Source organism: Ylistrum balloti, unplaced genomic scaffold, assembly GCF_031769215.1.
Source record: "Ylistrum balloti isolate Yb309-2 unplaced genomic scaffold, AGI_CSIRO_Ybal_v1 Utg371040, whole genome shotgun sequence".
Taxonomy (NCBI): domain Eukaryota; kingdom Metazoa; phylum Mollusca; class Bivalvia; order Pectinida; family Pectinidae; genus Ylistrum; species Ylistrum balloti.
In genome coordinates this window covers 1,306,870-1,319,090 of record NW_026782576.1, presented here as the reverse complement: position 1 = coordinate 1,319,090, position 12,221 = coordinate 1,306,870, and the positions used below count along the sequence as shown (strand labels likewise).

General features: G+C 35.4%; 1 protein-coding gene across 1 annotated transcript; it reads left to right on the top strand.

Moving 5' to 3' along the window:
• The first annotated feature begins 7,211 nt into the window (after positions 1 to 7,211).
• LOC132560268 (uncharacterized) lies at positions 7,212 to 12,120 on the top strand. The gene is made up of 5 exons (XM_060224931.1): positions 7,212 to 7,227; positions 7,523 to 7,590; positions 10,249 to 10,398; positions 10,628 to 10,870; positions 11,733 to 12,120. The coding sequence occupies exons 1-5, from the start codon at positions 7,212 to 7,214 to the stop codon at positions 12,093 to 12,095; spliced, it is 840 nt and encodes a 279-aa protein (XP_060080914.1). The 3' UTR covers positions 12,096 to 12,120.
• Positions 12,121 to 12,221: the final 101 nt, after the last annotated feature.

Here is a 12,221-nt window from a genome sequence, read left to right as displayed (position 1 = left end):
ACCTGACAAGGCACATCAGATTCTAGGATCCTTCAGATTTCAGATAAGGTTGTTTAATATGTAAACCAACATAAACATATAATTAATTTTCTTGTTATAATATTGATCAGCAGTTGTAAGAACATTTGTTTTTTGTGGTTATCAGGGAACATGACGGCCATTTTGAAAGTTGAATTTTACTTTAGTGGATTATTTGTAATGGTATCAGTCTGTTTGTACTAATAAAACCGAGTGACAATTTATTTTATGCTGTTAGAAGATGTTTTAGCACAGGACTATGAATGGACTCCAATATGAAGTTGTGCTTTTGACCTTCAGAAAATTTTGCTTAATATAAAAAAAGCTTTCTTTCTTAAAATCCATCACATTTCTACCTCCTGCTCTCAATGTATTTAAAACTGTGACCTCTTGTTTTGCATATATGATATCTAACATGTTATAATCAGCATGTTCATGTTAAGTTTTTTCTTTAGATAATGTAGAAATGATAATGCAGCATTTCCCCCCCCCCCCCCAAAAAAAAAAAAATTTTTTTCTTCATTTTGACACAAGAAGGGCGCCATGTTCTTGCCTATGAACATGTACAGGGGCTACCACTACCACATACAAACTGCTCTATTTGATTATTATGCCATTTTGAAACCTTCCTTCCGTATACACCTGGTAATTTTAGGAAAACGTTAAGTATATGTATATTCTGAACCGTGTCACGTATATATTAATATGACAAGTAACTGATACCTAAACCCTTTAACTAGTTTGCATGTTTTCAATATCCTCTCCATACACGCACAGACAAACACTCTCACACAACATTTCTCTATAACATGAACAACGTAACTGTGTTAGATGAACAGATGTTCACGTCACATTTAGACAAATACTGGTATCATCGGCCATAGTGTGATGAGTTTCACGAGATAGTGAACAACGACCCGGTAAGAAATACGCTCCGATTACTAATTGATAGAGAAAGGTCAGGACAAGGTCAGAAAAGCGAAAGCAACAATCGACTCTTTGTGAAATCGTTGAGTAAAAAAATAATGATATCACACTAGCATTTCATCTAGGAGACAGGATGAGAGTATGGGATTACATACCCGATCACTTGGGTTTTTCTGCTGTACTCCGGCTTCCTGTTGTAGTAATTTTGAGGTTCATCTCCGCCAATAAAAGTACAGCTGTTACATAATCAATAAAGTTTCTATACACCCCAGTGCTTTATAAGATACAGTTTTGTATCAGATACCGCGTATTAACAGAGCATGGTGAGTGTCACATGTGAGTGTTACAGTCTGTCAGAACATCTAAGCTGATTGTTTGATAAACGAGTCTTACACATACTCTCATGTGCCGAGTCTTTCACGGTCTATCTCTTGTGGTTAAGAAATAATATTCTATGAAGATACTTGGTGAACAGACCCAATTGAGAACGGAAATGGGAACTTAGACCTGATGTATAGGAAGCACGTGTTTCGTAATAAGTACAATTCATACAAAACCCCCAAAACTGGAAATCGAAAAGGATCTACATAATAGAGGTTCAAAACTGAAAGGTTTCTGACCTACAATAAGACCTTTCTTGTCTGAGAAAAGGGATTTCTGTGATACTGCAATATTTTTATGTGAAGTTAACAAGGTCGTTTTCAAACTAGATTGCAGTTTGTTAAACTGTTTAGGATTATTTTGTTAATGTTGGTTATATTGGCAATGATGTATTTTTTCTGGTGTAACATCCCGGCCTAGTATTATGATAAGATCATTTCAGTTTCAGCAAGAGTAGATCGAGCAAAGTTTCTGGGGCATTTCAAAGTTACATCTAAAAAAAGTCCTGATATAATTACTTTTCCAAGAAAACTTAAACTAGATCAAGTTTTACATGCCTTTAAGAAAAAAAACATAGCCCGTAGACATTTTATAGACCTGTATGTATTTTACCAATCATATCAAAACTTTTTTGAAAGAGTTATACATGACCAACTGTTTAGAAAATATTCTAAATATATTTTAGCTGTCTTTAGAAAAAGTTTTGGATGTCAATCCACATAACTTCAACTTTTTGAAGACTGGAAAAGAGATCTTGAAAAACGGATATGTGTAGGTGCGATCCTGATGGATTTATCGAAGGGTTCTAATGCCTGTCCCACAATCTATTGATAAATATGTAGCCAGGCTGATAGCATTAAGTATATCTGATGGGGACTTTCAAATTTGGTCATAATGTCAGTAATTAGAAAAACTGTTTTAAGGGGGTACCACCAGGGTTAATTCTAGGATCTTTAATTGTTGATATTTTCTTAAGAGATATCTATTCTGTTTTTTTTTTCTTTATATATAAATATGCTGATGACAATAAATTATCTTTTGCCATTCATGGTCTTATTATTTCAAAAATATTTTTGTGCAGGCAAACCCTGAAAAATTTCAATCAGAACACCACAAAAAATATGACGACAATGTCACGGTGTAATTGTATTGTCTCTATGTAAAACTTTGATAAAGACTTATCGGATATTTTTTTTAATCCACGCAACTTACTGTTTTAAAGAGAATATGTAAAAGTTTGACCAAACAAGGTAAACTTATTCATAACAGTGTAACATGTAAACACTTTGGTCTAAGATCCTTCAGATGCGAGACCGTCCCGGTATGGAACCGTTTCACAATTATCATCAGAGAGGAAGACGATGATAGAATGTTCGAGAGGCAGTTGCATGCCTAGGACGGATCAGTTTGCATTGCAAGCTGGGTTTTTTTTTTTATTAGTTTTTGTAATCAGTTTTATAGTGATTAGTTTTTGTAATCAGTTTTATAGTGATTAGTTTTTTGTAATCAGTTTTATAGTGATTAGTTTTTGTAATCAGTTTTATAGTGATTAGTTTTTGTAATCAGTTTTATAGTGATTAGTTTTTGTAATCAGTTTTATAGTGATTAGTTTTTGTAATCAGTTTTTTTGTGATTAGTTTTTGTAATCAGTTTTTTGTGATTAGTTTTTGTAATCAGTTTTTTGTAATTAGTTTTTGTAATCAGTTTTATAGTGATTAGTTTTTGTAATCAGTTTTTTTGTGATTAGTTTTTGTAATCAGTTTTTTTGTGATTAGTTTTTGTAATCAGTTTTTTTGTGATTAGTTTTTGTAATCAGTTTTATAGTGATTAGTTTTTGTAATCAGTTTTATAGTGATTAGTTTTTGTAATCAGTTTTTTTGTGAGTAGTTTTTTGTAATCAGTTTTATAGTGATTAGTTTTTGTAATCAGTTTTTTTGTGATTAGTTTTTTGTAATCAGTTTTATAGTGATTAGTTTTTGTAATCAGTTTTATAGTGATTAGTTTTTGTAATCAGTTTTATAGTGATTAGTTTTTGTAATCAGTTTTTTTGTGATTAGTTTTTGTAATCAGTTTTTTGTGATTAGTTTTTGTAATCAGTTTTATAGTGATTAGTTTTTGTAATCAGTTTTTTTGTGATTAGTTTTTGTAATCAGTTTTTTGTGATTAGTTTTTGTAATCAGTTTTATAGTTTTTGTAATCAGTTTTATAGTGATTAGTTTTTGTAATCAGTTTTTTTGTGATTAGTTTTTGTAATCAGTTTTTTTGTGATTAGTTTTTGTAATCAGTTTTTTTGTGTATTAGTTTTTGTAATCAGTTTTTTTGTGATTAGTTTTTGTAATCAGTTTTTTGTGATTAGTTTTTGTAATCAGTTTTTTTGTGATTAGTTTTTGTAATCAGTTTTTTTGTGATTAGTTTTTGTAATCAGTTTTTTTGTGATTAGTTTTTGTAATCAGTTTTTTGTGATTAGTTTCTGTAATCAGTTTTTTTGTGATTAGTTTCTGTAATCAGTTTTTTTGTGATTAGATTTTTTGTGACTAGTTTTTGTGATTAATTTTTTTGTATTTTTTTTTTTTTTTTTTGTGACCAGTTTTTTTAGACTATTGCTTTCCGCATCATATGCGTTTTTAGTTTAATTTCTGGACGTGCTGAGATCTTAGCTTGCCTACCATTTTGTTCTGCACGCGCTGAGATCTTAGCTTGCTTACCATTTTGTTCTGCACGCGCTGAGATCTTAGCTTGCTTACCATTTTGTTCTGCACGCGCTGAGATCTTAGTTTGCTTACCATTTTGTTATACTTTCATTTCTGTGATATCAAGAGACATGCTACGTTTGTCTCTCTCATACGACTATGCCTATGTTTTGCTGCTTTGCTTTGTGATAATTGATAAAGAACATTTTTCTTTATCAATTTATTATAATTTTATGACAATGTTTAACTGTTTTTCCTACACTAATTTTAGTTGTGTTTTATTCATTTTACATAATCTATGTTTGTCGAAGTACAAGCTCTGTAGAGTTTACTGTTGTATGCTGGACACATCTGACATTAAATAAAAGTTATTGTAATGTATCATACTGTACCGAACTGTACCTTATCTTGTATCGTACTGTACCTTATATTACCGTACAATACCTTACTTTACCGTACCGTAACTTATCGTACCGTACCATACCTTACCGTACCGTACCATACCTTACGGTATCGTATCGTACCGTTCCATACCTTACCTTACCGTACCATACCTTACCGTACCGTACCATACCTTACCGTACCGTACAATAACCTTATCGTACCGTACCATACCTAACCGTACCGTACCATACCTAACCGTACCGTACCATACCTTACCGTACCGTACCATACCTAACCGTACCGTACCATACCTTACCGTACCGTAAAATACCTTACCGTATCGTACCATACCTTATCGTACCGTACCATACCTTACCGTACCGTACCATACCTTATCGTACCGTACCATACCCTACCGTACCGTAAAATACCTTACCGTACCGTAAAATACCTTACCGTACCGTACCATACCTTACCGTACCGTACCATACCTTACCGTACCGTAAAATACCTTACCGTACCGTACCATACCTTACCGTACCGTACCATACCTTATCGTACCGTACCATACCTTACCGTACCGTAAAATACCTTATCGTACCGTACCATACCTTACCGTACCGTACCATACCTAACCGTACCGTACAATAACCTTATCGTGCCGTACCATACCTTACCGTACCGTACCATACCTTATCGTACCGTACCATACCTTATCGTACAGTACCGTACCTTACAGTACCGTACCTTACCGTACCGTACAATACCGTACCGTACCATACCTTATCGTATCGTACAATAACCTTATCGTACCGTACCATACCTTACCGTACCGTACCTTACCGTATCGTACAATAACCTTATCGTACCGTACCATACCTTACCGTACCGTACCATACCTTACCGTACCGTACCTTACCGTACCGTACCGTACCTTACCGTACCGTACCATACCTAACCGTACCGTACCATACCTTACCGTACCGTACCATACCTTACCGTACCGTACAATAACCTTATCGTACCGTACCATACCTTATCGTACCGTACAATAACCTTATCGTACCGTACCATACCTTATCGTACCGTACCATACCGTACCGTACCATACCTTATCGTACCGTACCATACCTTATCGTACCGTACCATACCTTACCGTACCGTACCATACCTTACCGTACCGTACCATACCTTATCGTACCGTACCATACCTTACCGTACCGTACCATACCTTATCGTACCGCACCATACCTTACCGCATCGTACCATGCTTTATCGTACCATATTGAATCGTACCGTGACGGATCGTACCGTATTGAATCGTACCGTGCCGTATCGTACCCTAGAGGTATAATCGTATAGTGTTGAGTGTATAGTGATATACGGTACTCAGTAGGCTCACGTACCTTACAAGTGCACGAATACAAAAGATGTTTTTACATTTTTAAACTGTATGCTTGTCAGTGATGAAAATAGTGCTTTTAATTCGAGATGTCACGAACATTTTCATCTATATTAAGATCGTATGCAGATGTTATTACGTTTTCGGCAGTTGGTTAAACACCACATCTGTACAGAAATCAAAACTTATGCTGAAAACTTCCCATTTAAATATAAAATATTCACAAAGTTGCGTTGTTGTGTCGTAATTGTATGTCATTGCTTTTTTAGTTTTATGTCAAACGCCGATTGTCTACATCCGATCACGTGTTACTCCATTTAACATCGAATTGCGTGGTCCGGCCGTTCAAGTATTCTGTGAAGTCATTTAATTTCAGGGCCAATCATATTTGTCGGACACGTCTCCATGAAGCTGTGATGAACATTACAGAAAAAAAGATGCAATTTAAATGTTAGGGGACCATACATGTACTTTCTGTGCTCTGGTTTTGATACTGAAATGTAATAAAACACTCTCTGGCACTTTGTTCCATTCGATATAAGGATTTTACGTCCAAGATTGACATCAGGTATTTGACGTTTATAAATCTATCAAAATAAAATGCCATACTTGTATATAATTAAATACTTGAAATAAAGTTTGATTTATGAGTTGTCTTATGTAAACGTGCGGATACAGGGTTGACCGTTTTCCTTGAATAAATAATAAATTGGTTTGCCATAAAGGTTTTTGGTAAGTCTAACGCACAAGTACAGTGGTGCGAATCTGGAAGTTTTATGAACACATGTAATCTACATTTATCATAAATTTCCTGCGAAAGGGTACTTCTCGCACATTGTAGAAATACCATGTGTCACAATGTCAAATACAGACCGTTGAACCAGTTCAGCAAAAATTATCAAACAATCGATGTTTAAAATAAAATAAAATAAAATGAAAAACAATATATATATATATAGAGAGAGAGAGAGAGAGAGGAGAAATTTAATTCTAAACACCTATCTTACAATCAACAACACTGTCATGGTAACAAAGTACTTACATTTCAGCAAATTCCAACTCGGAAATTCTTCATAACATGACCACATGTGAACACTATGAAAATTTCACTTCCTGTAACGCTAGTTTTTGGTGCGTAGACACAGATTCCAGACTGCCCAAATAGCTAACACAAAGCTAAAATATTATCCTGCTTTGTCCACTTTAACATGTTTTAGTTTTTTTTTTCAGAATCTAATGAGCTTGGCCACACCGGAAATTGTGTAAAAGAGAGAGAGAGAGAGAGAGAGAGAGAGAGAGAGAGCTCATCAAGCTTTTTTTTTGTAAAACGGAAATAAAACAATAACCGATCGCGAGTTATCGCCCCATACTTTCGGTTTCAGATTTACTTGACTTGTAAATGATACCAGATGGACGACGACTTGGGTATGTACACTGACAACTTTAATGATACTGAACTCGTATATATTCTTCATAGATATACTCTTCAAGTAATTGTGTTATTTTTGTTATGATTTATCACTTAAGAACCAGATCAGAAGTATGACAACAATTAAAACCAATACAATATTTCCTGTTACACTCTAATGCTTGCAAGTCATAATATTTTGTCAACTTTATTATTGATGTAATAAACATATACATTAAACAGATACAGTATACGTGTTTGTAAGTAACATCAAATCAAAGAAGTACTCACAGTATGATTTATCTTATACAGCTGGACCGCCGGAAAGCTTGACACTAGAAACTTTATGTTCTGACCCTGCCATACGGGAAGCTTTCACAGCAAGTATTCAGTTTTCACTTCCTGATTTTGGAGTAACAGATTATTGAATTTAACTTGTGATCAGAAGGAAAGTATAATGATTTAAATTTCTACTCGATATACAGACTCAATGAATGTAACCGTGGTAAAATCTTAGCCGGAACATATCGCTTGGCTAGAGAGCTTTTCTTTCAATCAGTTGAGCATCAGATGAGTGATCTTGGTTTGAATCGGGGTGTTCCCGATTTGCCCACTTTTTTCAAACAAAGAAGTTGTTTTAGGAAGACAATAGAAAACCAATTATAGTCAGTTTCAGATTAACTATAGATTTCACCTGAGTTCATTTACCTGTGTTTTTACCTGTGTGAGCTATTACTATTACCTGAGATTCTACCTGTAGTCTACACTAAGTACTTTACAATACATTTTATTTTAATTTGTTTCATTTATTTTTATTACACACATTATATTAGATAGCAAAAGCAGAAAGTTTATTATTTCTTATACATTACATACATATATATATATATATATATATATATATATATTTAAACATACCAAAGCAGAAAGTTTATCATTTCTTATACATATAAATACATGTGCAATTAAACATAGAATGGCAGAAAGTTCGTCATTTCTTATACATATAAATACAATCAAACATACAAAAAGTAGAAGTGGGTAGTTGTGGGTAGATGTCTCGAAGTGGGTAGTTGTGGGTAGATGTCTCGAAGTGGGTAGTTGTGGGTAGATGTCTCGAAGTGGGTAGTTGTGGGTAGATGTCTCGAAGTGGGTAGTTGTCTCAAAGTTGGTAGTGGTGGGTAGATGTCTCAAATGTGGGTAGTTGTGGGTAGATGTCTCGAAGTGGGTAGTTGTCTCGAAGTGGGTAGTTGTGGGTAGATGTCTCGAAGTGGGTAGTTGTGGGTAGATGTCTCGAAGTGGGTAGTTGTGGGTAGATGTCTCGAAGTGGGTAGTTGTCTCGAAGTGGGTAGTTGTGGGTAGATGTCTCGAAGTGGGTAGTTGTGGGTAGATGTCTCGAAGTGGGTAGTTGTGGGTAGATGTCTCGAAGTGGGTAGTTGTCTCAACGTTGGTAGTTGTGGGTAGAAGTCTCAAATGTGGGTAGTTGTGGGTAGATGTCTCGAAGTGGGTAGTTGTCTCGAAGTGGGTAGTTTTGGGTAGATGTCTCGAAGTGGGTAGTTGTGGGTAGATGTCTCGGAGTGGGTAGATGTCTCGAAGTGGGTAGTTGTCTCAAAGTTGGTAGTGGTGGGTAGATGTCTCAAATGTGGGTAGTTGTGGGTAGATGTCTCGAAGTGGGTAGGTGTGGGTAGATGTCTCAAATGTGGGTAGTTGTGGGTAGATGTCTCGAAGTGGGTAGTTGTGGGTAGATGTTTCAAGTTGTAGGGAAAACAATCTCAGACAAAATTCTGCAGAATGTGTCAGCAGCATTGAAATAAATAATGACCTTTGTTAGATTAACTTAAAAAAAAAGTGAGTTTAGGTCAGTCACCTAACAAGTCTTGGCTTGTGTTAAATTCTTTTAGCCAAGTAATGTAAGTGGGTTACTATAAGTGGTTTTTCTCCTTGCTCTTTCCTGTTTATATTAGATAGCTAAAACATGATTACTGTGAAAGGTTAAACCACTTGAAAAAAAACCCTTTATTTTGGTCTTATTTGGTTGCAAGGAAAGACCACTTGTCTTCTTATTCACAAATAACAAGATAAAAGACTACTTAAATGAGATATTTTTTGCCTAAAAATGATAATTATCCCATTAAAACAAGATACGCTAAATTAACGTTTTTTGAAATGTAAAATTTTAAAAAAATAATCATCACCATAAACAAGATCCTAGGTTTAAACTGATTTCAACTAATGGGTTTCAATGAGATAGTTATTCTGTTTAATTAAGAAAAACAATTTGTTTTGTTTTTCAAAATGATCCTAATAGGTATTCATAGAATTCTGTGATAATGTACGCATTATAATAAGGAGAATGTAAGTCATAATATATTTGTAACGTGCTCCCTTATGGTAGCGTGCGTGCACGCCGGGCTCTCAATTTATACGGAGCTACTTGCTCCAGAGGCGATCGGGATACCTCGGCTACCTGACCACCGTACAGCTCCGACGTCGCCTGCCAGTGTCCTGCTGTTACAAAGTACTAAAGTAAGGTGTCAGTTTTTGTATCAGCAGCCAGGCGTACCAGAGCAGCCTTTGCAGGCAACTCCTTATCCAGGAGCTTCTGGCGTACCTGACTCGTCAACTTACTGGCACCAACCACACGTACACTGTTACCCGAGTAGCCTTATTCAGGCAACCCCTTATGCAGGAGCTTCTGGTAACAGTATGCAGCCAACGCTTACCTTATCGTTTACGCTGTACACTCTGTGTCTCTTCAGAACTTCCAGCCCCCAGTACTGGTTTCAATTAGCCTCTATACAAAATTTGGTGTAACATTCTGGGTTTTATTATTTTACAGATTAATAAAGCACCAAAACTATCTTATAACCCAAAATACGTATATATTTATTCACTTATAAAGTATGATTACATATATAGAAAACACCAGTTTCCTTTACAAATTAGTCAATCATTGGTAATTACATTAATTATGTATATTACATGAAGGGAGATAACTCAAACTGAATAAAATCATCACATATTCTTATTCATTTCAGGATCATGAGACAAGTCAAATATTCAGGGAAATTGAAGAGGATCCAACAAAAATAAAACAATATCAAGAAAATGTCAAGGTCCAGAGGTCTCTGAGGTTAATACATGATACATTGGATCGATACTTAACTACAAAGCCTAAACCACGACAGGTAAGATTGTGAGGAGTTGTAATCTACTGGAGTGATCCATGTCTGCAAGGCATTTTCCTTCACCTACTAAACCAAGCATGTCATTAAAATGACCTTAGCTGCTAATAGGATGTAAAGTAACAAGAAAGATTTTGTTTTATATAGTTAAAATATTCAGTATCTTTTCACAATCCTTTTCTCAGAATCTGAATAAAGCATTTGTATCAATCTTTTTCTTGATTATTTCTAGCCATTACAACTGCCAGGCATGATGGAGATGTTTACACAGTTCAATCAAATGATGGATTCACAGGGAAATGTTGATAGAGGTGACTTCCTTGAACAATGTGGCATCCTTGACCAGCTTTCTCAATCAATGGGATCTGAAGGAAAAGCTGCTCTAAAGCAAATGTTTCAGCAGGGATACTCTGGTAATTCTCCTCAAAGTCTACAAACACCAAGTGGAACTCCTTCTTGTCGTCAATCACAACAGGTAAGTAAGATTGTTAGGTTTTACAATCTACTGGTGCAACACATGTCATCTAGGCCACAATCAGAACCAGTAAGATTGTTAGGCCTGAAAATCATCTGATGGCATATGTACCTTCTAGGGAATTAAGAAACCTCTCATTCTAGTCCTGCACATAGCAGGTAATGTTATTAGCGTTTTCTAACACAATGTAGTAAACAATCAATGAGAGGTAAATGTTGGTTATTCCTCCAGATAGTATCTTTTTACATAGCTTTCTACCTTATCTTTAAAAGTAAAATTTAAAACTTAAGCACTTTAGACTAGGTGATCAGGTTGTTGCAGTGGTAACAGGCAGGCTTGCCTTTCACCTCTGCAATTCATGCTCAGGTGTGAAAAGGTATTGGGGATCACCTGCCAGACTACCAGTATGTTGGCTTTCCCTAAGTAATCTGTTTCCTCCCACAGTGAGACCCTTTGTGTTCTTCCATTTGGGCCAATAAGAGTGATTGATATAAGCTTCTTGCTTGTTTGGAATTGTCATAAAATGAATCAAATTTATAGTTATGGTTTGAATTTCTACCTAATAGGCAGGAATAGGCTACGGTTTTAATAGTTGATGTGGGTCTTGGTTACTTCCCTTACTTTAAACGGTACTGCACACTGATGTTAAAACTGATTTTTCTTTTTTAAGTATTGCATCAACAAAATGCAATATTGCAGAGGTTTCCAACAGTTTTTACAAAATGTAGGTAGATACAACATCAATATTTTTTCTGAATACCAAAAGGGTTGATGCATTTTGTATTTTTTTTTAAACAGTTATGTAGTAACTTTTCTCAAGTCTGTTTGCTCAGAATTTGTAATCATGATATCTGTTTTCTAGTTGTTACAACAGCCAGGCATGAGGCAGATGATGGCAAAGATGGCTCAATCGATGAGTTCACAGGGAAATGCCAACGGATCTGACATCATGGAACAGCTTTTTCAATTTCAGGGATCTCTTTCAAAAACCGAAAATCATTTTGGTCACCTTATTCAGCAGGCCACCTCTGGTGTTTTTCCTCAAAGTCAACAAACACCAAGTCGACATCCTCATGCTTCTTCCAATGAATGTGCACCTTTCAAGATTCACAAATCAAATAGACATCACTTTTCATCAAAAAAGAGTCGAACGTCAAACAAACAACCTTTAGCTTTGCCAAACAAAACTGAGGACTATCAGTCTGATCTGCCCCCTAGAAAGTGAATACTAAATATCAAAATGGCTGTATTTTAATGGCGTTGTACATCAATAGTGTTCACATGATTGGTTTAAGTCTCTATCTTTAATAGAGTGATTTAGTATTGTGAAGAGGAACATCTCTGATAGATA